Source organism: Crotalus tigris, unplaced genomic scaffold (genome assembly GCF_016545835.1).
Source record: "Crotalus tigris isolate CLP2741 ecotype Arizona unplaced genomic scaffold, ASM1654583v1 scf7180000017622.5263843, whole genome shotgun sequence".
Classification (NCBI taxonomy): Eukaryota; Metazoa; Chordata; class Lepidosauria; order Squamata; family Viperidae; genus Crotalus; species Crotalus tigris.
The window spans coordinates 3,949,037-3,974,642 of NW_024096517.1; the positions used below are offsets into that span (position 1 = coordinate 3,949,037).

Genomic DNA, 25,606 nt, shown 5'->3' on the forward strand with positions numbered 1-25,606 from the left:
ACTACTCAATAAGCCAATACTGATGGACGGAGAGGGGAGCGCTGCTGAAGCCATAAACCTTGCTTTACAAAACACAGCCCCATGGAACCGGGGGGCTGTGTAGGCGAACCTTATCCCTGTGTAGCCTGTCACCCCCCACCCCCACTTCTGATTTGCAAGCCAGGCCTGCACCCGGGTGGGGAAGGGGGCGACGGCTGCAACAGGGACCCCCGGGCGCGCCCAGCCTCGGATGCTTGCGCGGTTGCGCCTCTGCCCGACGCCCCGCAGATGCCCGGCCTGAACTCAAAGGAGCGGCCGGAGCGGAGCCGGGCGGGAGGGAAAGGGGGGGGGAACCCTCCCGTTTGGCCCCTCCCGGCGGCTGAGCGGGCGGGCCCAACTCGTCAAGCCCTCCTTCCCTCGGTTCCCTTCCCGACGCCTGGCGGCTCCTCGCTCCTTTCGCCTCGGCCGGCTGAAGCGCGCAAGGGAGCGCCGGAGAAGATCGCCTATTGTCCGGGCCAACCGGAGCCAGCGCCGCGCGTCCCGGCAGCCCCCGCCGCACCATGACGCTGAAATCCGAGCGGAGCGGGGACGGCAGCACCAGCAGCATGAGGACGGCGCTCTCGGACCTCTACCTGGAGCACCTGCTGCAGAACAAGCCCCGGGCCGAGGTGAGAGGCAGAGGGGGAGCCTCGGGCAGGTGGGCTGGGGCAGCGGAAGGCACCTGGGCGCGCCATGGGTAGGTGCCAAGAGGGCTGCTTCTCACCAAGCCAAGCCAAGCCAGGCCCGGTTGGGTTGGGTTGAGTTGAGTTGAGTTGGGTTGGGTTGAGTTGGGTTCTCCAGGGGCTTCGGACGGTCAACGGGTAGATTGGCTTGCTGGTTTACCGGGGACATTTGGGGAACCTCTGTTTAGGCACGACGCTTCAAACGGCCTGAAGCGTGACGCGTCGTACGGAAGTCAAAAGCCGACTGGCGAGAGTGGAAAACAAGCTTCCCCCCCCCTCCGGAGGAAATGTCTGGAGGGAGCTCCCGGCTGGGCTGGGGGACGTAGGGCAGAGAGCCTAACTCCTCCGATCCGTCCCTGGCCGACCTTCGCCAGGAGACCAGCTCGCCTCGAGCTTTCTTCATCTTCAGCCAAAATTGACTAGCTGGCTGGAGTCAACCGCTTCTCCGCCTTTGCTGGGGGCGGCAAAAAAAATGCATTTGGGGTGTGGGGGGTGAATTGCGGGAGCCGGCAGGCGGAGATGGTTTGCAGGCTCCAAGCCTCGGACTGGGCTTCCTGGATAAATATATGGCACTGGACTCTTGGCCCAGCGGTGGGGCTTGAGCACTTCCAAATGGATGTTGGCGAAGCCTAAAATAGGCTGTGGAATTAGTTTACTTTTTCCGTCTATGAATAAATTATCCATGTCAACCACAGCATAGTTGTACAAGACACCCAGGCAGCCTGGTGGGACCTGCTCTACAAAATGCCAAGGGAAAAAAAATGCTGCTTGAAGCCCCAAAAGTTAACTTGGAATCCTCATAAACTTCCATAGAGAAGAGTGGTAGCCTTTGGGGAAACGACAATTGTTTTCCAATTTCCACCACAACGGGGTTCCGTCAGGACAAGGTCCCTTTCAACCCTGTTATGAGACAACTTGGAAAGCTCACCGCAAAGCAGCAACACACTAAAATAAAACATTGGGTTGCGATGCGATTGAAAGAGATCTTAGGCAAAGAAGAAAAGAAGAAATAGGGGTGACATGATAGCATATTCCAGTATTTGGGGGGGCTGCCACAAAGAGGAGGGGGTCATGTTATTCTCCAAAGCACCAGAGGGAAGGATGAGAAACAATGCTTGGAAACTGACCAAAGAGAGAAGCAACCTAGAATTAAGGAGAAACTTCCTGACAGTGAGGACAATTAACCAGTGGAACAGCTTGCCTCCAGAAATCGTGGGTGCTACATCACTAGAGGTTTTTAAGAAGAGGCTGGAACAGTCACTTGTCTGAGATGGTATAGGTTCTCCTGCTTGAGCAGGGAGCTGGACTAGAAGACCTCCAAGGTCCCTTCCAGCTCTATTCTATTCTAGACTGAACATTGTCTGCCTCTGGCCAGATGTGTTTTCCCAACCAGCTACTGGAACTGCCCCAGACTGGGAAAAGGAGATCTGGTTTGCTCTGTCCAATTGAAAATGGATGTGAGGAGGGTCCCCCAGTGTCTCCCCAGTTTAGAAATCATGAGCAGTTGAAATCTGGGTAGACTTTTAAGAACTTGCATTCTGGGAAGCGAGAAGGGCGAGTCCTGCAAAATATCGGGATTATGAGCCGAATGCAGACTTACAGTGCAGCCCGACAGGTAGACAACAATGAGTATGCTTTACTACCTGAAGTCTCTCTGACATTGACTCTCCAACAAACAGGGCTCTCTTGACCTTTGGCCTTCTTTTATGGTTCCCCCCCCCCACACACACACACACCATGCAAAGATTATCATGAAGGACAGGAGAGGTGAAAACAAACTGTCCCCCAGCAGATTCTATGCAGCCTCGTGGTGGAAATGCATGATGTACTGGAACACTCTACCTGGGTTGCACCCTACTGTTTCCTGAACTTTACCTTTGCTGCACTTGAACCAGGGCAGAAATGTGTTGTCCTCCGCTCCATCCCAGTGGTGCAATTGTGTAATTTTAAAATGCTGGACTTTTGCTTCATTTGTTTCGATGGCACTAAATGTTCCTTCGTTGGGGAATGCTCTCCTCATATCCTGCATCGCTGTGTCTTAACCTTGGCGAGTTTGAGAGGCGTTGGACTTCAACCCCCCCAGAATCCCTGAGCCAGCCATGCGTGGAGCTGTTAAATGAATTTGGCTTCCCTCGCTGACTTTGCTTGTCAGAAGGTTGCAAAAGGGGATCACGTGACCCCGGGGGACGCGGCGACTGTCATAAATATGAATCAGTTGCCAAGCATCTGGATTTTAATCATGTGGCTATAGAGGTATTGCAATGGTCGTAAGTGTGAAAAATGGTCCTTAGTCGTTTTTTCCAGTGCCGTTGTAACTTGGAATGGTCACTAAATGAACTCATGTAAGTTGGAGGACTACTTGTGCTGTTCATTGTGTGTCTTTTTGGAGCACCCGGGCCAAATGCCTTTAAAGGGAGGTTAGAGATCAGGTAGGGGGGAAACCAGTTTGGCTGTAATGGTTAAGGCATCAGGTTTGAAACCAGGAGACTGGGAGTGCTAGTGCTGCCATGGGCACCACGTCAGGTGCCATCACCTTGGGCTAGTCCCCCTCTTCAGCCCCAGGAAAGAGGCCACGGCAAAGCGCTTCTGAAAAAAACCCGGCCGAGAAAACTGCAGAGATTAGTCCAGGCAGTCTCTGAGAATTGGACAGAATAGAATGCAAAAACAGAGAAGGAAAGAGAGAGGAGGGAGGGAGAGAGAAAGAAAGAAAGAAAGAAAGAAAGAAAGAAAGAAAGAAAGAAAGAAAGAAAGAAAGAAAGAAAGAAAGGAAGGAAGAAAGAGAGGGAGGGAGGGAGGAAGAGGGAGGAAGAGAGGGAGAGAAAGAGGGAGAGGGAGAGAAAAAGAGAAAGGGAGAGGTGGGGAGGAAGAAAGAGGAAGGAGGGAGGGAGAAAGAAAGGAAGAAAGGAAGAAAAAGAAAGAAAGAAAGAAAGAAAGAAGGAGGGAGGGAGGGAGGGAGGAAGAGAGGGAGAGAAAGAGGGAGAGAAAAAGAGAAAGGGAGAGCGGGAGAGGTGGGGAGGGAGAGAGAAAGAGAGAAAGAAAGAAAGAAAGAGAGAAAGAGGGAGGGAGGAAGAGGGAGAGGGAGGGAGGGGGAGAGAGAGAAAGAAAGAGAAAGAGGGAGGGAGAGAGGGAAGGAGAGAGAGAGAAAGAGGGAGGGAGGGAGAGAAAGAGAAAGGAAGGAGAGAGGGAGGGAGAGAGATCAGATAGAGGAGATAATTCTTATTGTTCCTTGGATTGCATAAGAAGCAAGATGATTGTAGGTAGGAAAGACATAAGACTTGAAGCGAAATACTCTGTGATTGGCCACATTGTCCCAGTGCTTGGGCAGAGTGTGTGTTTGTGTGTGTGTGTGTGAGAGAGAGAGAGCGAGACAGAGAGAGATCGTGTGCCTGCCAAGGAGGAAACTAATTCTCGGTTTTGCTGCAAAGTTTCATCTGGTCTGAACTGGACGTGGCTGAGCTGATGCTGATTCAGCCGCCCGAGAAAAAGAATGTGGAAATAGATTAATTTGAGCTAAAACTGTTTTATCTACCTAACTCGCTGCTTTTGACATCTCTGGATTGCCTAGGACATTTTTTATTATTATTTTAAAACAGGATATCTTTCCCCTTATTGTTTTCCCTAAAAGAGAAACATGTATTTTTTTTTAAAAAAAGGAATAATAATAATAATGGAGATAGAGTTAATTATGAGAAATAATAGAGGAAAGAAAAAAGCTTTTTTTAAAAAAAAAAGAGTTACATGGAAAGATGTTATATGAATTCACAAGCTTTTTTTTTTTTTTTTTAAAGATGGGCAGCCACGGCCCAGTGCTTGTTTTGGAAACATACATATCCTTTTCCTCCTAAGAGTAAATGTTCTAAATCTAGACAAAGAACATTGTGTAGGGATGAAGAACACACACACATAAACACACACACTTCTTTCTACATGTTAAATATAATAACAGATGGTTAACAGAGGGATTTGAAGACTAATGTAATATTTGGGCTAACCAAATTGGCATAAAGTTGGAATAATTCTGGCATTAACTACCTTTTGAATTAATAGCCACTCTGTCTTGCTTGGGTTATACCCGATATTGATAGAATATTTCCAGTTTAGGATTAAACTGTAGGGTCCTTGGTGCTGCACTGATGATGTTATCTAGTTTGGTAATGAAACGTCTGCAAGAAAACCAGCAAACTCAGAGATCACCAAGGACCCCGTGATTACACCTGCTTTCCCCCAAGCCAGGCCTGGTGGCCTCTAACCAAGACTTCTGCCACATCTCCTGTTCAGCCCAGAGTGGAGATACGTGGCTAAAATAATCTGCAACGGAGAATTAACTTGTTGGGATTATCTACGGTTGACTTCAATTTTTGTTTCTTTGAATTAAAGCTTGGATCTTTCTTCGCATGTCTTGGAACCTGGAGGGGCGGTGTGGGTGGGGGAGAGACTTTGAGTTTGCAATTTTCCTTTGAAGCTTTCCTGGGCTTGTCAGGGTCTTGAGAATTTCCTGGCATCCACTAACACAACACTGAGATTAATTTGCTGCTCAGTTCGGTGCCTTGTCAGATTGTGGGTGGGATGCTACCTTTAAGTTGTGATATCGCTGTTGAGGGTGATACTGTATCGCTGAATGTTTGCAAGTTTTGCAATGCTGTTGATTGGATTATGGAATTAGAATCCAAAAGGTCCTTGACATCAAACAATTCCCTATTCAGCGCAGATTAAAGCAGACAATAGAGGCAAGCTGGCTAGTTAGCCTTGCTTGAACATAATCAGCAAACAGAGTCACTCCTCTATGAATTATTTCCATGATTAAATTACTCTTACAGTTAGTTTCCAGTCCCCTAATAATTCTTTTTACAGCTGTCCTGGGTTGTCTGGATCCTTCTTAAAATGTGGTGCCCAGATCTGGATACAGCAGCTGAGATTCAGGGGTGGGTGTGTGTCCAAACAGCACAAATTGGAGTGGGGCCAGAACCATCTGTCACATCCAGCCTCACTTCCATGGGAGTGAATTTGAACATATTTTGGCAATCCTCGTAGGTGATAAAATGAGATGCAATGTTTTTTGTTGGAAAAAGTTCCCTGCTCTATTGTTTGGTTGAAATTTTTTCCTGTTTTACATTGATATCCTTTTGGAAATGGGGGAGTATACACCAGGCTAGTCGAATGGAAGAATTAGAAGGGATTTCATTGCTAATAAAAGCGCAAAACCCAAATATAATATACCAGCGAGAAGCCCAAACACTGAAACTAAACTTAGAGCCAACTTTTAGGAAGATCGTCTTATTATGGAAAACAACTTTTGCTTTCTGTGTTTTCCTTTTGTGTAACTTTCTTCAGTAACTTAAAAGGAAGCGCATGGATGTTTGTTATAGATTATCATCTCTTGAAATGTTTGCAAATGTTATAGTAAAATATTGACATTACTTTTGGCTAAAACGTTTCAAAGCATACTTTTGAAGTCCACTTATTTTCTCCACTCTGAATCAAGTGCTATTTTTTAGATGTTTTCCACTGCTGAAGGTCTTTTTTTTTTTCCCCTCACACATTTTTATACAGCATGTAAAATTAATGTAATGCCTTTTAAAACTCAGGTTTCCTTTGGTATAAGTAACACTTACTTATATATCACTTCACAGTGCTTTTACAGCCCCCTCTTAAATGGTTTACAAAGTCAGCATCTTGTCCCCATAAGCTGGGTCCTCATTTTACTGGCCTCAGAAGGATGGAAGGCTGAATGAACCTTGAGCCATGTCAGGATCAAACTGCTGGCTGTGGGCAGAGTTAGCCTGCAATACTGCATTCTAACCACTGTGCCACTATGGCTCTTATATAGCAATAGCACTTATATACCACTTCACAGTGCTTTACAGCCCTCTCTAAGTGGCTTACAGAGTCAGCGTGTTGCCCTCAACAATCTGGGTCCTCATTTTACTGACCTTGGAAGGATAGAAGGTTGAGTCAACCTTGAGCCGGTCAGGATCGAACTCCTGGCAGTGAGCAGTGAGTTAGCCTGCAATACTGCATTCTAACCACTGCACCACCGCGGCTCCTAGAACAAAGAAGAAAAATTCAGGATCTCCCATAGCCTGAGTCAACCTTGAGCCGGTGAGAATCAAACTGCCAAACTGCTGCATGTCGAGAAAGATCTCTATTTATTTCTAAACTGCTGTCAAACATTAGGAAACCTTTACCAAAAGTTCCCAATGCACACTTTTGGAGAACAAGAAGAAGAAGAGGTGCTGGGGATGGTGGGAACTGTATTTCTCTACCCTAAAAGAGCACCAGACTGGGGGTGGCTGCAGTAAAATCTATTTCTGCCTAACCTCCAGCTGCGAAGGGTGGCTTTTAAAAGGAACTAATGACTTGGAAATGAATGGTCTTGTTAATATTTGAACCTATTAGCACACCACTTTGTATTGTGAGCTGCACTTCTTGTGTAGTGTGAAGGTGGGGGGCGTGGGTAGTTGTGCTTGCATGGGAGAAAAAATTGCTTTTATCTTTCAAAGCTCATCCACTCAACAACTATAAGGCACCTTTACATGGTGCTGGGAATGCAATCCCCAGAATCCACTGCTGACAAGGACATGATGGTACTTGTAATGCAGCGTGCCTGGGTCTGTTTCCAAGCCAGGTTTTCTTCCTTGAAACTCTTAAATTCAATATTATTTTTGGCTTGATTGTGGACATTTTTCCCCTGCCAGAAGAACATTGTGTGCAAGGAGAACTTTAGCATCATACTCTGCCATGTTGCATCCTACCTTAGCAATAAAAAAGGGCATTTTGCCATATTGCCACAGTGACATTCCCGGACAAGAAGACATGTCCCAGCAATAGAGCGACGAGGTGCAAGGATTCTCTTTCTGGAGGAATCCCAAATTCAGAGTTACCTTGGTTTTTTTTTTAAAAAAAAATACTCAATATCAGTCAAATCCTTTCCCCCCCAGACATTCTCTGTAAAATAGAACATAGAATAATAAAACTGGAAGGGACCTTGGAAGACTTCTAGTCCAACCCCCTGCTCAAGCAGGAAACCCTACGTCATTTCAGACCAATGGTTGTCCAGTCTCTTTTTGAAAGCCTTCAGTGACAGGCAGTTATCCCACTGGTTGATTTGATTTGAACTGGATTTCCCCCCTAGTTGCAATATTGAGCAAGGATTGTCCCAGACCCTAAAAGTGCCAGATTCTCAAGCTGTGAAAACATACATTTCTGGACCGTGGAGTTCTACATTGCTGGTATTGTAAACCCATTTGAGGTCATGAATTCTCTGAAAGTCTGTCTCTCTGACATTGAACTTCAGGCATCTGTGATACTGAAACGAAGAATGAGAAGCTGGGAACTCAGAGCTGCAAGTCAGGAAGCGAACGGTTTGATAGCATATAGATCTGTTGGGATCACCACTCCCAAGAAGGCCTGTGGTTGTGCTGGTTGAGAATTCTGGACCCATAAGAACATAACCAGTCCCTTTTCAGATTGGACCCCTGGTCCATCTAGTCTAGCAGCCTGTTCCCAGGGTGGAAAACTGGGTGCACAAAGAAACCCACTAGTCTTGAAGCAGATGGTTCAATTTTCTTGAAGCAGGTGGTACCTGTTGGTTTTAGACTGGATATCTTTATGCTCTTCTTGCTCAATGTTGATGGCCAACATTCTCAGAAAACTTGTTGATATCATCACCATCGTTCATTTCTTTGACCACCTGGTTTCTCACACCCTCCCTGATGGTTTGTGCATGCAGTGACCTGGGTGTAGGCTTGCCTGGAGCCAGCTACTAAATCTGAAAAACTGCTTAATGCTGTAGGTTTCCACAGGTCTTCAGACCCGTGCTGCATTGCCCTCACGAGGGCATTATGAGACATGCAGAACAGTGGGTGGCTTCTGGATGGGTGAATGGACACCGTGAGGATACCTGGGACCCTATTGCTGGAATTTCTAGCCTTGTACTCAAAAAAGTAGGAGACCATATATGGACTTCTCAATGCCACCAAATTCCATAGCTTCCAGGTTCTAAAAAACACGTCTAAACATGGAGAGCTGGGAGTTATAGTACAGTTCCATCTGAAAATTCAGTTTCTTTTGTCCTAGTGTAACCTGGATCTCTGGTGGCCTGCAATATCCAAATATGAGAGGTTCCCAGGTCCAGTCTTCCCCCGTGATTCTTCTTAACTTGGGCCAGAAGGCTGTTTTTCTTCTCTCGTTCCAAGCAAAGGTTGGGGAATAACTGGTCGGGATAAAATGGGAACATCCTGACTTAACCTTTGTGCTAGTAGACAGAATGTGCTGTGTTCCTGAGGAAATCTTTGCTGAGCCTAGAGATCTGGGCTGCAGCTTTGTCAAAGGCTACGTCAAGGAAAGGAGTGGAGATAAGACGTTGGGCTGAATCAGCTTTCCTGACAAGCACTTTAAACCCAGGCCAGGGTTGATGTCAGTGTCTTGGCTGGAGAAGGCAAGGGGAAGACTTGAACATTGAGCCAATACATTTTGCAACATAAAGCAGGGGTGTTTTTTTTTCCCCTCTCCTCGTCTTCCAATCTCTGCTTTGCTGTTTCACATTGTCACCGTGAATCATTTGTGGATTTCAGGACTCTTAATACAATTCCTATCTGTATGTCTGCCATTTTCTTCAAAATGAAAAAGGTCTTCTGTAGTCATGACATAAGCCTAAGACTGAAAATTAGGCTTGTCAGATGCTATATTTTTTCTATCCTGCTCTATGGAGTTGGTCTCTGACGGAAGGCCACCTGAAGAGACTAGAAGCGTTTGAAATGCGGATTTACAGGTGACTGTTACGTAGAAGCTGGGTTGATAAGATCAGAAATGAAGAGGTGATAAGCCACCTGGGAAAGTCCAGGGAAATCATCAAAACAATTAAAAAACGAAAATTAGAATATTTCGGACATGTGATGCGACACCCAGAAAAATACGGCATACTCCATTTAATCCTCCAGGGAAAGATGGAAGGCAAATGAGGTCCAGGCAGACGAAGAACATCATGGCTTCAAAATCTAAGGGACTGGTTTGGACAAAACTCAGCAGCACTTTTTCGTGTGGCTGCTGATAAAAACAGGATCGCCAACATGATCATCAATGTCCGATAACGGATATGGCACAAGAAGAAGAAGATGTCTGCCATTGCCCAGTTCTTGTGGCTTGGACTTCATTTCAATCATTCTCAACTTTTTGAAATCAGCTAAGGGTGACCTTGGGTTCATAAGAGCCTTGTTGGCGACTGGCCAACAATCTCTTAGCCGTCCCTCCTGTATCTGTATTTCCCCATCTTAAGCAAGCAGTATTATCGTTTCATTTTCTGCTTTTCTTGGAGAAGAGTTAATGTATATATGGGAGGATCAGAATTAGGGGGGGGTGTTTTTGGATTGTTTGTGTGTGTTGTTATGTTAATAACCAACTAATCCTAGGGAAAGGAAAGGTAGATGAAAGATCAGCCATCTTATCTCCAGATGGTTTCAACCATGCCTGAAACTGGGGTTAGGCAATCTATGTGCAGCACACCTAAAAAAAACAGGCAGCGGGTTGATTGCACCATCCCAGCTGCTGTCAAATCAATCACATGTGTTTTGATCATGCTAAGGAGACACCTCAATCCGTAGAGATGTCTTAGGTGGCCTTCACCGGTAATCTCTCCCTTGTTGAAAAAGCCTCATTGTTTTCTGTGAACCGCATTCGTAGGGATTGCAATCCAATGTTCCAAAAAAAAAAAAAAACATGTTTTCCAAGCTGTGGCTGATCCTGCACAAACTGGATCTCATCCCTCTGTAACCAAACCTCAGCTCTTACATCTTTTCAATATTGAGGTACACACGGTTGCTAAACAATTCACAATATCTTTCTGTTCAGCGGTTCAGGACATGTGTGGGCCCTTATTCTGTTTGTAATTCGCTCACAGCTCTCTCTCTCTCTCTCTCTTTCGCAACCGAGGTAGATATGCTATTACAGAGAAACCAAAATACCAGCTTCCTTAACTGCTTCATGCTCAGCCAAGAGAAACAAAACAGCCTACAATGCAGGAGAGGGAATAATTAAATTGGCCTGCTTTAGCAGCTGTGTTGATCGTATAGATTGAGTCTCTCTCTGCAGATAACGCCGAACGCCAAGTGACAATTTTAGCTTTCGTTGATGAAAGCAAGGCATCCACTTTAGCCAAGAAAATGACATAATTATAATTATCACCAGTTGGAGCATAAATGGCTTCACACAGGGCTTGGCAACATTTCTGAGAGCCCAATTTAAACACTGTACTATTTTAGCACAGGTTTTGTGAACTGGGGATCCAGCAATACAAATAGTTCCAAGATTTCCGTTGCTATGTGAGACAGCTGTTCAGTGAGTGTTACGACCTACCTTGCTACAATTGTTAACTGAATCACTGCAGTTGTTAAGTTAGTAAAATGGTTGTTAAGTGAATCGGGATTCCCCTGCTGACTTTGCTTGTCAGAAGATCGGAAAAGGGGATCCCGTGACCCCGGGACACTACGGCCATCATAAATATGAGCCAGTTGCTAAGCGTCCACATTTTGATCACAATGATCATAAGTAAGAAAACTAGTGATAATTGGCACATTTTTCAGTGCCGTTGTAACTTGGAATAGCCACTGAATGAATGGTAGATGAAACCAATTTTTTTTCCAGAGGTCTCATTGTTATTTGGAGCATCAGGAACACACACCTAAGCTTAACTTATCTTAATCATCTTTGTTTTGTTTCACATATTGTTGTGCTTCATTAAATAAATAATAGTGTTAACAAACAAGTCCTTCCAGTGAACTAAAAAACAATAATACTCCTATCAGATTAACCTTTCATACTGATAAACCACATGATCTTCTTTAAGAAGATTATAAAGGGAGATAACTTTAAATAAGAAAGGAAGAAGAAAACTAAAGCAAATGAATTGGATGATCACCCGGTGCTAAAAATCAGGTGGCATATAAATTATTATTATAAAGCAAACAGAACAGTTCCTGAAAATTTGACCAGATTGAATTTAACAGAAGAGTAGCAGAGTTGAAAGGGACCTGGAGGTGTTTTAATCCAACCCACAGCACAAGCAGGAGACCCTATGCCATTGCTCAAATAATTTTCTTGTCCTGGTATAAAAAAGAACGAAAGAAAGGAAAGGAAAGGAAAGATGAAAGAGAGACAGAGAGAAAGAAAGAAAAAGAGAAAGAGAGAGAGAGAGAGAGAGAGAGAGAGAGAGAAAGAAAGAAAGAAAGAAAGAAAGAAAGAAAGAAAGAAAGAAAGAAAGTTACAACAATTGCAGTATCATATAATCACCATTCCCAGGTGGCTTCTGACAAGCACAGTCAGTGGGGGAAGCTGGTTTTGTTTAGTGACCACATGATTTATTTAACAACTGCACTGTTTCTCTTAACCACCCTGGGCAAAAAAAAAGTACAATCGGGCCAGACTCACTTAACAGACGGCTTGTTAGCAATGGAAATTCTTGTCCCTATTGTGGTAAGGGCCACCTGCAGCTGTGCTTGTAGACAACATGGGTTCAAGGATGGAATGCGAGAGAAAAGTCCTGTCTTAGAGACCTCTTCCTTCAGCTGAAGCTTCTAACTGGATACTCTCCTAAACCCAACCACTGTTTTTGCTCCTGCAGACGGTCTCTTGCCCAATGAATGCAATAACCGAGGACATTTACACCAACGGCTCAGCCAAGAATGGCAGCCTGGCTCATGCCAACGGCCAGGAGGTGCGGAAGATACGTTTAATCCAGTTTGAGAAGATCACGGAGGAGCCCATGGTGAGCTGGTGGGAAAAGAGGGGGAGAGACTTGGTTTGGGGGCATTCCAGCTACTGGGAAAATCACCGCCTTGATCTAACGATGATGGTTTAACCTTTTTGGGTATCTTTGGCCTGGATAATTTGAGACTTCATTGACATATTGCAACCCATTTGGGGGAGAAACCCCTGCAGTTGGCATGGCAAAGAGTGAGCTCATGCCAACGACTTTCTGACTCTCTGCCGAATTTTTTATTTTGATCGATGAAATTACTTGGATGAGGAACAAAACGTCTCAGATTAACAAGCTTTGGTCCAGTTGCCATGACTGAACCTTTTTTTAAGATATACTGTCTCAATCCTGTAGGCCAGAGGTCCCCAAACCTTTGGGCACCAGGGACCAGTTCCGTGGAGAGAGGTTTTTCCACCGACCGGAGAGTGTGTGGTTTTGTGTGCTGCCTGCATCCCGCAGATGGGGCTTCGCTTGTTTGTGCGGACCGGTTGCTGGCATGCCATAGCCCAATACTGGTCCACGGACCGGGGGTTGGGGATCCCTGCTGTAGGCAGACAACTACAACAAGCGAGAAAGGAGTGGGTCAGCTCTACACAAATAACAGATTGTGGTTTCTTTGATCGAAGAGCTTGTCCCAACAGCAGTCCTGTGGAAGGGGTTTCCTCTTTTGTTCCCCAATGTCTGGCAGCCTTAAAAAATGGCGATGGAGTCAAATCCAATGGAGTACGACTAATGGCTCCTTCAGAGATGGCAAGCCGTGGTAGCACACCATTACTGCTTTATTTAAACACTGCATTTCAGCCCCAAAGGCTTCGTTTAGATCTTGTTCCAGAGCTTTTTTGGGGGGTGAGGGGGGTGTTAAAAGATGTAGCACAAAAGGAAAAGCAGAGGGCGATGGGAGAGGAAGATGCAACTCTCAGTCTAGTTTGTCACATAACTCCCTGTCTTTTCCAGGGTATCACACTGAAGCTCAACGAGAAGAAAAGCTGCATGGTGGCCAGGATCCTCCACGGGGGCATGATTCACAGGCACGGTAAATACATGCTGACCTGGAAAAACACAGGTAGTCCTGACTTACCACAGTTCACTTAGTGACTGTTCAGAGTTACAACGGCACTGAAAAAAAAGGGACCAGGAAGGCCGTTTTTCACACTTATGACCGTTGCAGTACCCCAATGATCACATGATCAAAATCCAGAGCATCGGTGACGGACTCATATTTATGACGGTTGTCGTGTCCTGGGGTCAGTTGTCAGAAGGCCTTTCATGATCTTCTGACAAGCAAAGTCAAGGGGGAAGCCAGATTCACTTAACCACTGCAGGGACTCGCTTAACAAACGTGTCAGGAAAGGTTGTAAAACGGGGCAAAGCTCACTTAACCAAGGTCTCCCTTAGCAACATAAATTTTGGGCTCCGTTGTGGTCGTACGTTGAGGGCTACCTGTACCCTAAGAACCGCCCGCCTTCTGACTGCAGAGTGAAGGCATGGCTGTATCCCCCTTTTCAGCAGCTGAGTCTGGGATCCCGAATTTTTCAAGGGGTCCTTATGCAGATGGTCCGTGACTTACAACAGTTCACTGTCCAAAGTTACAATGGCATTGAAAAAAAGTGACTGAAGACCGCTTTTCAATCCAAATTTTGATCACGGGACTGCAGGGATGTCGCAACAGTGGTTAAGTGCAAGTCGCATTTGTGAGCGCTGTTGTAATTTAAACAAATGGATGTAAATCGAGGACTACCAGTAGTATCATTGATGTGGGGCTACGATTCCCCACTTCTCTCCTGCCGTTTGGAGGGAGAGAGGGGAAAACTGTTTTGCATTTTTAAATTCTTAAGTCTGTTGGGTACTTCCTTCTACAGTTGCCTTTCCTGATTTCCAGTGTCTTGCCCTTAACCCTTGACAATTAATTTTCATCAGCTTTATAAAAAAAAAAAAAGGTAAACTATTTTTCAGGGTATAAGCTGCTGTTTTTGCCATTCTGGCAACCGTGCCTTATTTTTTTTTCTGACGCATCACCGTTCTGTGTGTCCTACCTTGGCAGGTTTCCTTCGTGTGGGAGATGAGATTCTCGAGATCAATGGGAAGAGTGTGGTCAACCATTCTGTAGACCAGTTGCAGAAGATCTTGGTAGGTTTGGGGACAAGGGAAGGCAGGATGGACCTTCTTTGGGGAACAGAAACTGGGGGTGACTACAGTACCCAGAAGCGGGGGAGAATAAATCATTGTGGACATAAGCCAGGTCTTTGGGGTACATGTTTAGTCTTAAATGGTTATTTTAAAAGGGTGGGCTGAGAAGAACTATCCAGACGCAACTCTTCCATTGAAAAATATATTCTTGAAGACAACAACAGATGAAAGATGCGCTTGTTCAAAACGGAAATTAATTTAATGGTCCACAATTTCAGTAAGTTTGAGAACCAAGGTTTAGCATCTCAGCCAGCATGCCAATCCAAGGTTTTTAATTACGGTTCGAAAATTAGATCGAATTCACAAATATGGGATCAAGTGGAATTCACACATAATGTTAAGCCACGAGAAGAGAGTTTACTCATCATCAAACCATCTTTATGGCTTATTGTAATGTGTGAATCAGACTTCCTTCCTGTCTTCTATTTCACTTTGGGGTCAGCTAGCTTTGAGCTTTGAAACTCAGCATGCTTTGCAGGGGAAATACTGCTATATATGGTTTGAATATTAGATCCTCCTTCTGGTTAAGTTCATAAGTTCATTTTTCCCAAGACTGCCAGGACAATAAAGTAGCTTTGGAAATGCTTCTGTTAGGTCAAGGGTAGGCAACCTTGGCTCTTTTATGACTTCCAAGCTGAGCCATGCTGGCTCAGGAATTCTGGGAGTTGAAGTCCACGAGTCATAAAAGAGCCAAGGTTGCCTCACCCCTGGGTTAGGTGCAAGAGGTCAGAAGCCAGGATAAAGTTCAAAAGCACTTCAAGTTTTTTTTTTCATGCTACATATATACACAAAAATTTGAACTACTAACGGTCAAGGTGAATTGGTGCCAGATAAGAGTCAATGGACTTCAAAGAAGGCTGGACTTGGGTCTCCTATGAAGACGCAGAGATTCCAAACTGATAATTCATTTGACCCCACCCTCAGACTCAGCCTGGTCATCTCCTACCAGCTTCTGTGGAATATTAAGGAGTGACTTCTAGTCTCCCCCATATTTGCATTTTGGGTGACTGAAAAAGAGGCATTTGGAATTTTATTCCTTGGCCGGTCTAGAAACCATTTCTTAATCTAGAAGTTGTTTTTTCCTCTCTTTCCTTTTAACCCTTAGAAAGAAACCAAGGGAACCATCTCCCTGAAGATCATTCCCAACCAGCAGAACCGAATTCTGCCCCTCAAGGTAGGTGGAACATTTGCAATTAGCAGTTTTACTCTGAGGTGATTTTCTTTTAATTAAAAGATTTTTTTTAAAAAAAATGGATTTTGCACCTAGTATGTAACATGATGTACCTTCGCTTGACCTGTTCAGCCAAACTCTACTCCTGCCTCCTCACAAAGAGAAGGCTGGCTGGGGAATTCCGGGAGCTGAAGTCCACATATCTGAAAGTTGCCAAGATTGAAAAATCCTGGTGTAGGGACTGGGAAATGCCTTCTCTCTTCTCTGCTGGTTTCCCCCCCCTCCCCTATTTTTTTACATATATGTATTACTGCTTTGCACTTTACAGGATTGAAGTCCAGCAACACAAAGCACAAAGAACTTGGGGTTGTTACAAGAAACAAACACCCCAAAATTCTTGGACTGCAGTTTTTTTGTCCACTCTCAACTAGCTTGTTCCTTCCTTAAAGCAAAGCCAGTCAAAGTTCATAGTCCTGGAGCATATGCAGAAAGCAAATGATAAGATAAGATAAGATAAGATAAGATAACCTTTATTGTCATTTTTATACTGTGGGCACGACGGCACACATCAAAAATGAAATTTACACTAATTATTTAAGAGAAAAAGAGAGCAGGAGGAGAAAAGGCTGATTAAAGTGCAACGAGGCTCTGCAGAAGCTGGTGGGAATAAATCTCTAGGCCAGGGGTCTTCAAACTTGGCCCTTTTATGACTTGTGGACTTCAACTCCCATAAAAGGGCCAAGTTTGAAGACCCCTGGGCTAGCCATTCCACTTAAGAGCAACAGAGCTGGTAGCTTAAAATCTTTGCTGGATCCCAAATCTTTGCTGATCTCAGTACCAGTTCTGTGGGTTCCCACCTGCTCTTGAAGTTACACCATATTGTTGGGCTGCAGATTCTTGTGGGGAAAAGCTATTTTCTTTGGAAATAAACCAGATACCATGCTGAACAAACTGAAGCTTTACTCAGGAACTACTGCAGGGTTGATCCATGCTTCTTTAATGCCTCCATTTTTTCCAAGACTCACGATTCCATTTCTCACAACCTTTATTTTTTTTTTTTTCACCTAGTGGATCTCCTCCACCTTTTTGACTGCTGCAAAGCAAATAAAAATTGATCCCGGGAAGCTTTTGCTAACTGTGTGATCGAGTGACAGCTCCTGTCAGGGAGTCATCTTTCTTGCAGAATGACTGCAATGCTGCTTTTATGTTTGCCTGTTTATTTATAGTATTTATGATCTGCTTTTCAACTGGTAAGGTGACAAGGGTGGCTTCAGAGAGCATCAACAACAAGACAGACGTTGTTGTTAACTTTGCAGCCTATCAGGTGATGACGCAAAATACAAAAAGAAAGCCAGATGGGGAAGGAAAAGAGGAAATTGTCACGCATACTTGCATGTTGTGCAGATGTTAAGAGTAAGAAATAGTGTTGCCTCTGTAATGCAGTTAGAGGTTGTTGGTTATTTCCTCCTGACTCTCTGGAAGGGGTTAATTGTCCTGAGAAACAAGTTGGGAGTTGGTGGAAATAGATAGGCAAAGATGCATGGAAATACCGAGGCTCCGGTGAATAGTATTGGTTGAGATGGTGTGAAAAAGTTGTATTGGAGTTCTTCCAGAGTAAACCAGCCCCCCCCCCCCCTTGCATCTAGGCCCATGCTTCTCAACCTTGGAAACTTTGTGTGTGGACTTTCAGCTTTCAGAATTCAGCCAGATCCCAGTTTGATTTGCATCTAAATGTGTCTCAGATGAAAAGACTCATAGGAGGATCATCCATGGACCACCATCTTCTGAAACCTTCACAAACATTAGAAGGAAACACTGTAGATTATGTGGTTGTCATGAGGACCTCTCCCTGGCATACTTTCCTTCATAATTTGAGATCTCTCTTGGATAAAATTTGTCTCGTACCTTCAACTCAATGTTATTCGTGTGATGCAAGACAAAGCTGATGGACCAGTTTGAGTTTTCTTGAATGCTCCCCTCCCAACAGATGTTTGTCAGAGCCCAGTTTGACTACGACCCGCAGAAGGACAACCTCATCCCTTGCAAAGAAGCTGGCCTGAAGTTCCAAACTGGAGATGTAATTGAGATTATCAATAAAGATGACAGTAATTGGTGGCAAGGCCGGATAGAAGGTTCTTCCAATGGGTCGGCAGGACTTATTCCATCTCTGGAGCTGCAAGAATGGTACGTCCTGCTTGCTTGTTTATTATTCATTGATTATGCCTTCAAATCAGTCTGGATTCTTGGCGACTGCCCGGACTAGTTTATGCAGTTTGTTTAGCAAGGTTTTTCAGAAGTGGTTTGCCGTTGCCTGCTTCCTAGGGTTGAGAGAGAATGACTGGCCCCAGGTCACTTAGCTGGCTTTGTGCCTAACTTGGGACTTGAACTCCCGGTCTCTTGGTATCTAGCCTGGTGCTTTAACCACTATACCGAAGTGGTTCTCTAATTATTAGCTTTATAAGCTTTCTGCATACTGATCCCTCCAGAGAGGTTGAGGCTAGAATGACCAGTATGGTTGAAATTGACTTTGAATTCGGTCAATTCCTTCCAAACAAAACTGCTTGGCATCAATCTTACGGGTGCATTCATTCCATCATCTGCAGTAGTAATTGGGTTTAATCCTTGAAAGTCTTTTCAAAAAGGCTCTTAAATGTGAAGTAAGAATATTACAGTTGAAGGCATATTAAATGAAGTCCCAGATGAGGAGGGAGATCATATTTTGGTGGCCCAACTGGAGAAGCTTCATTGGTCTCTGCTGGTTACCTGCTTAACCTTGGAAGATGAAGGTCCCCAGGAACACCTTACACCGAACCACAGTTCTTGGACCTGATATTCCCAGAGAACAACTAAGTCCTTGCCTTGGTGTCCTTTGGCAGCCATGGAGCAGCGCTCAATCCCTTGATGAAATCAACAGTTAGAAAGCCACCTTCTCCCTCTTTCCAAGTCTTTGAGGATGACAGAGATGGGATGAGGTGGTAGATTAATGAAATGTCAGGTTGCTCTTAAGATTGACTGCTGTCACTGCAAATCTCCTGCAGGCGTGTGGCCAGCACAACCCAAGAGAATCAGTCTGAAGGCCAGAGTTGTACCCCTTTTGGAAAGAAGAAGAAGTGCAAAGACAAATACTTGGCAAAGCACAGCTCAAGTAAGTCCACAACGTTTAGTCTTCGGATGGGCACTGCTCAGCATTAGATCGCAATGCACTCTGTGGCTATGTTTGCACAATGTATTAGAGCCAAGCCAATAAACCTGGGCTGGTTTAACCAGATAGTCTAGTTCAGGATGCTAAGAGAGGGGTTCACACAATAAAGTGAACCACCACAGACTACTTAATCCCATTGTAGGCTCACCTGAAGATGTTAAAAGAAGCCAGCCTTTGTGCTGGATGATGGTTGAGCAGCTCCCTGGTTGGGAGAGACTATACTTTTAAAAGGCCTTAGAAACATTTTCTTTTGACATTGGTTTTGAACTTCATGTATACATCTTGTAATTCTCCGGCAGTCTGCCCAGAGTCCCTTGTTAGGGAATTCTGTTCAGATGTCTTCTGTTGGGATTAGTAGAAGCACGTATTGGAAGCATATTGGAAGGCCATTCAGTGAAAAATGGGATACTCACACGTGCCTCTTGACTAACTATGGGATCGAATAAGTGCAGGTTATGTGCTCTACCAGGAGTGCATATTGCTTGTGTGAAGGAAGGACCTCTCTTGAGATGGTGTGAAGAACTTATATTGGAGTTCTTCTAGGGTAGACTAGACCTCCTCATTGCATCTAGGCCAGTGTTTCTCAGCCTTGGAAACTTTAAAAAGGGTGGACTTCAATTCCCAGAATCCCCCAGCTGCCATAAATAATAATAAATCCTTCTTTCCACCTGCCACGTTCCTAGGATTGTTGTAGTGGTCCATTTTTCATTCCTCAGCCTTCTCCTCAAGTTCTCCAGAACGTTAAAGGAGATCATACCATAACACAACTGTAGGATATTTGTGGAACTCTCAGTCTTCTGGAGTTTGTCTAAATTCTTTCTCATTTTCCTTTTAGTTTTTGACCAGCTTGATGTAGTGTCTTACGAGGAGGTGGTCCAGCTACCAGCATTTAAGCGGAAAACTTTGGTGCTTATAGGTAATGAAGTCATACCTCTTCTTCAAGCATTGAATCAATGAATTCCTACAATTACAATGTTTTAGACACCCAAGTTAAGTATCAAACATACACTTTTTATCCACTCCCATATTAACAATCGGTATATGAAAATGTAGGATTTAAGTTTAAACTCGAGGTTTCAGACCTTAGAGCTTGCACTGAAAGCAGAGTTGCTTGAAACCAACACAACTTCCAGCCCAGGAGATGGGAAAACAGATAAAAATAACTCTTTGTGGTTCCTGACTTTTTTTCCCTTTCTTTTGGATCAGGAGCAAGTGGTGTTGGAAGAAGCCACATTAAGAACACGCTGCTCAACAAATACCCGGAGAAGTTCGGATATCCTGTTCCATGTATGTCTGCCCACAAGAAACCTACTCAATATGTCTCTTTGGGAGGAGACACTAGATCCCTGTTTTTCAGGCTTAGCAACTTGAAGATGTGTGTGGACTTCAATTCTCAGAATTCCCCAGCTAGCAATGCTGGCTAGGGAATTCTGGGAGTTGAAGTCCACACACCTTAAAGTTGCCATTTTGAAAAATATGGTTCTGGATCCTCCATTGGAAATTTGCCTGGCTCAGAATATGCCTCTTGGCTCTTTCCATCTGCATATTTTTTTTTAAGTTGGAATGTTTTATCCCACTGTTCTGCTCGCAGAGCTCCTCAAGCCATTGTACTCATACAACTCTTGATTTGCACTGCAAATAAAATTGGCCATGCTATAATTTAGAGGTTTCCTTGGGGAGAACCATTAAGGGCTTTATTTATTTACTCACCAAATCTATATGCCTTGGACTTAGAGATTATATAGTCCAGCGATAGAAGGTAGTGTAAGAAAGCAACTCAAAATATTTCCACCTTGATTTTGTTTAGCATAGATTGGCACCAAGAAAACTTAAAAGGCTTTCAAGATTGATGACAGCCCTTTGAAGTAGGCTTAGTCAAGAAACAAACCTTGCATAGATTCCAAAAACTTTACTGTTTTATTAAAAGGCATATTACCAAAATCTTGAAAGTCTGGAATGGTATAGGGCAGGGGTAGGCAGCCTTGGCTCTTTTATGACTCGTTGACTTCAACTCCCAGAATTCCTGGAGTATAGGGTCTCTCTTTTGATCCCCAAAGCCCCTTCCAACTCTGTTGTTGTTATTCTGTCCAGGTTCCTTTCTGTCTAGTCTGATACTGAACAGAATCAAGGTGGAGTTATTTTGAATTTCTTTCTCACTCTTCCTTCTATCTCTGGAGTGTACAATTGCTTCTCCATCTTTCTCTTTAATGCTCTCTCATGCATTCTCCAAGGCCACTTCTAAACTACTTAAAAATATGGAAGTCTTGTGTCTTTTTTTTACCTAGGAAAAAAAGAATAAAAAGCTTAGTTGGGATGGTGGGGAAAGTTTGGTAGCTACCTCCAGAGGTTTTTGGACTGGCCAGATTCACCCTACCCAAATTCCACACGTACCCAGCAATTAGTTGCCAAGCCTGATTGACCTGGTATTTCCATCCCGTCCCCCAGGTTCTTGAGTCACAAATTTTCCCAAGTGTATTTGGACTCAAGAACACAAAATATGAGGACCTCTTGGGTTCACCCATCTCCATGTAGATGCAACAATTCACTTAATCGCACCTCCCAAATTATTCCATAATTTGAGCAGATGCTATGGGGACCCACCTCCTTACAGTTTTTTGACACGTTGCGCTGATTTTCACAGATACCACTCGGCCCCAAAAGAAGAATGAAGAGGATGGAAAGAACTATCACTTTGTCTCCACAGAAGACATGACAAAAGAAATCTCGGCTAATGAGTTCTTGGAATTTGGAAGTTACCAGGGCTATATGTTTGGCACCAAATTTGAGACTTTGCATAAGATCCATCAACAGGGCAAAATTGCAATCCTGGACATTGAGCCTCAGGTAGGAAGAGGCCTGTGACGCATCTGTTTAATCAGCAGGTTAAATTTGTAAGCACCCTTCTACTTCTTGCACTAGGAGAAAGAGGACAAAAAGTGTAAATTTCATAAATGCTGAAGGAGCAGAAACAGAAGTAAATCTTTCCATATTCTTAAATCAGGGGGTACCTTGCTCAATAGTAGTAACTGTGAGAGGGACCTCGCAGACCTAGTGGACAATCACTTAAATATGAGCGAGCCGTGTGCTGCAGCTGCCAAAACAGTGCGAGGCTGCATTAACAGAGGGATAGAATCAAGATCACGTGAAGTGTTAATACCACTTTACAATGCCTTGGTAAGGCCACACTTGGAATACTGCATCCAGTTTTGGTCACCACGATGTAAAAAAGATTCTGAGACTCTAGAAAGAGTACAGAGAAGAACAACAAAGATGATTAGGGGACTGGAGGCTAAAGCATATAAGGAACGGCTGCTGGAATTGGGTATGTCTAGTTTAATGAAGAGAAGAACGAGGGGGGACAGATAGCAGTGTTCCAATATTTCAGGGGCTGCCCCAAAAAAGAGGGAGTCAAGCTATTCTCCAAAGCCCCTGAAGGCAGGACAAGAAGCAACGGATGGAAACTAATTAAAGAGAGAAGCAACCTAGAACTAATGAGAAACTTCCTGACAGTTAGAACAATTAACCAATGGAACGACCTGCCTCCAGAAGTGGCGAATGCTCCAACACTGGAAGTTTTTAAGAAGAGACTGGACAGCCATTTGTCTGAAATGGTATAGGGTTTCTTGCCTGAGCAGGGGGTTGGACTAGGTTACCTCCAAGGTCCCTTCCAACTTTATTATTATTATTACTATTATTATTATTATTAGCCGAATGTGGTCCAAAACTCCTTTAGAAATTGACATACCATCTACCAGTAAAGCAAATTGAGTATGCACCTGTCAAGGGAAGATCACCACTTTCCTTTGTATTATCCCTAACTCTGTAATTTCTATTCAGATAAATATTTTTAAGAGGTTAGAATCAAGAATAGAATCACTTTATTAAGCAAGAATGGAAATTAATCACCTCCAAGCTCTACTTTGACGTGTAATAGGCAGTCCCGTTATAACTCAGGGAAATAGGCTATCTTTTTTATTTAAGGCAAAAATGTACTCTCTTCCTTTTGACAGACACTGAAAATCATCCACACTGCCGAGTTTTCTCCTTTCGTTGTGTTCATTGCTCCTCCAAAGCAAGCTGATCAGGTACCTGGTGATGGGCCTTTAATGTGAAATTATGCTTTTTGGGGTTTAATGAAGAAGCCGCTCATCCTTAACATTTAGTTCTCTTGTGCAGTTTTTTGCCCAAGTCTTCACCTATGGGTTGCTAGGTGCATGCAGAGATGTGGCTATCTGAATTTCAGCAGCTCTGGGGATAAAACATAAAACCTCTTAGTTGTGATTTTTGTGTCAACCATGACTTAGTTGAGTAAAACTATGTAGGGGTGTGGGTCTATACAGACCCCCAGTGAGAAGAGCAAAGTGAAAGAGGGTGAGGGGAGCACAGAGGCAATGATCACCCAAAAAAGGGGAGGGAGGATCCCGCTTAGCCCGAGAACTAGTGACGGAGTGAATGAGAGTATACGGAGGAAACAGGAAAGGGTTGGATGCTAATGTCAAGGATAAGCCAAGAATACAGCCTAATCAGCAGGGACCAATGACGGCAGTCCAGAAGCCGGATGCAAGCGCTGGTAATCTTATGTAGGTGGCTCCCATGAACTAGCTTTAAGAACCCTGACGATGTCGGAAGTTTCTGATGAAAGCTCGGTTTTATTAAAAAAAATTCTAGTTTGGATTTTCTTGGTGGTCGTGATTAACTTGTTCTGGGATATGTTGTACATAGTATGTTTAGGTGTGTGTCATGTATGTTTCACTTTAAGAGCGGGCAACTAAATTTCATTTTTGATATGTGCCGTTGTGCCCACAGTAAAAAAAAAATGACAATAAAGGTTATCGATCTTAAAAAAAAATACACATACGGATTATTTAGAAAGTCTAAATCTTTTGAGTTTTCTTCAAATCAATTACAAGTAATCCTCAACTTACAACTGGATGCTTAGTGACTGTTGCAACAGCTATCTTTCCCCAAAGGTACTTATGCCCTTGTTCTGAAATTTTGATAGCCACCCCCTTCAATCGTGTGTCCATATTTCGGATACTTGGCAACCAGCCCACATTTACCTGTTTTTTGCCATTATGGCTGTAAGCCAAGGGCAACCTGTTGTATTTTTTACGTCAATTAGAAAAGCATCTGTAGATAGAAGAGACAAAGAGTTGGCTCTTAAGGTTGATGATCTTAACAGATGGTATTTTGGCTGAGCATCTTTTCTTCACGGTAATGAGCTTGGGCGAAATATCTGCATGCTGTGCCGTGACCTAATCCTTGCCATTTTCTCTCTACAGATGGAAACCTTGCAGCAACTTCAGAAGGACACAGAGGTCATCCGGAGCAGATACGCCCATTACTTTGATTTGGTGCTGGTGAACAACGGGGTTGATGAGAGCCTTGAACAACTGCAGGCAGCATTTGAGCGGGCATGCCGCTCCCCACAGTGGGTGCCAGTTTCCTGGGTGTATTGAGCTGGCAGCACCCATATAGCCCACCTCATTGCAGCATGTTGAGGACAATCTTCCCTGCTCTAAGCTTCTGCCCAATACGCAACCTTCTTGGAGCTGCACCATTGCCTGTTACTTTCCAGCTGTAAAACATCCTTAGAAGAGCATCTATGGATGCAGCTTACCCCCTTTTTGTTCTCTATTTCCATTTATTTGCAGATATTAGCAGCAGGGGACAGTCTAACAATACTCCTCTTCCACTATCAATAAGGTTTTAAACAGGGATACTAAAAACACGTTCTGCGCAAAAGCCATAAACGCCATGAATGTTAAGAGCCGTGTTTTAACTCAACGTGTTTTCCTAGTTTTTCTTTTTCCGCTTGTGATAGAGGCGTCTTTCAAACTTCTGCATGGATGAGATTTATTCCTTCACTCATCCTTTTGAGGAGGAACTGTGAACTGACGCTGAATGTCCTGTTTTGAGTGTTCTTTTGCCTCCGTCACGAAAGTATTTGTTCTACACTACACCGAAGCACACCACCGGGGGGTATGGCCCTCAAATAACTACCTTTGTAACTAACAGGGATAAGCAGGAGGGAGCATGGCTGACCATGTGTTAAATCTCATGCTCTGAGGATGCCAAAAATAGACAAATGTGCAATAGAAACATTCAGTTGAATCCATTACAGGGAAAATTTAAAAAGCAGCAATAAAGTCTGATTCAAAAATGTGACTGGTTAACCTTACTGTCTGTACCCATCTTTTATGAAAAACTGGAAACTGAAGGTGGAGGTGTGTCAGATCATGGCGTAAGAGAACCGAAAGCGGTAGCAAAATTAATGGACTAACCAATTTTATTAAATGGCAGAAACGGCTGAAAGCTATTGAAATGTATCTGATGAGATAGGATGCAGCTTGCGGAGTCCAAGGGATGCTACCAAACTTCTGAAAAAAGTGAAGAATAGTTCCTCTTGGTTAAGGCACATTGCCATTAGCTCAACCAGCAGTTTAAGATGGGTGGACCTCAACTCCCAGAATTCCCAGACAGCACGCTAAATTCATTACATCATGAAAACTATGGCAATACTACCATTCTCTTCTCAGCGATAGAACAATGAATCTTCCCGACGAAATAAAGGCAGTCCTTATCTTATGGCCAGT

At 44.0% G+C, this 25,606-nt stretch overlaps 1 protein-coding gene across 1 annotated transcript; it reads left to right on the forward strand.

The window, feature by feature from the left end:
• The first annotated feature begins 418 nt into the window (after positions 1-418).
• Positions 419-25,186, forward strand: MPP1 (membrane palmitoylated protein 1). Its single transcript, XM_039331408.1, has 12 exons — positions 419-647; positions 12,316-12,459; positions 13,405-13,483; positions 14,492-14,577; positions 15,743-15,811; positions 17,796-17,992; positions 18,847-18,953; positions 19,846-19,926; positions 20,217-20,297; positions 21,652-21,854; positions 23,021-23,095; positions 24,293-25,186. The coding sequence occupies exons 1-12, from the start codon at positions 540-542 to the stop codon at positions 24,467-24,469; spliced, it is 1,407 nt and encodes a 468-aa protein (XP_039187342.1). The 5' UTR covers positions 419-539; the 3' UTR covers positions 24,470-25,186.
• Positions 25,187-25,606: the final 420 nt, after the last annotated feature.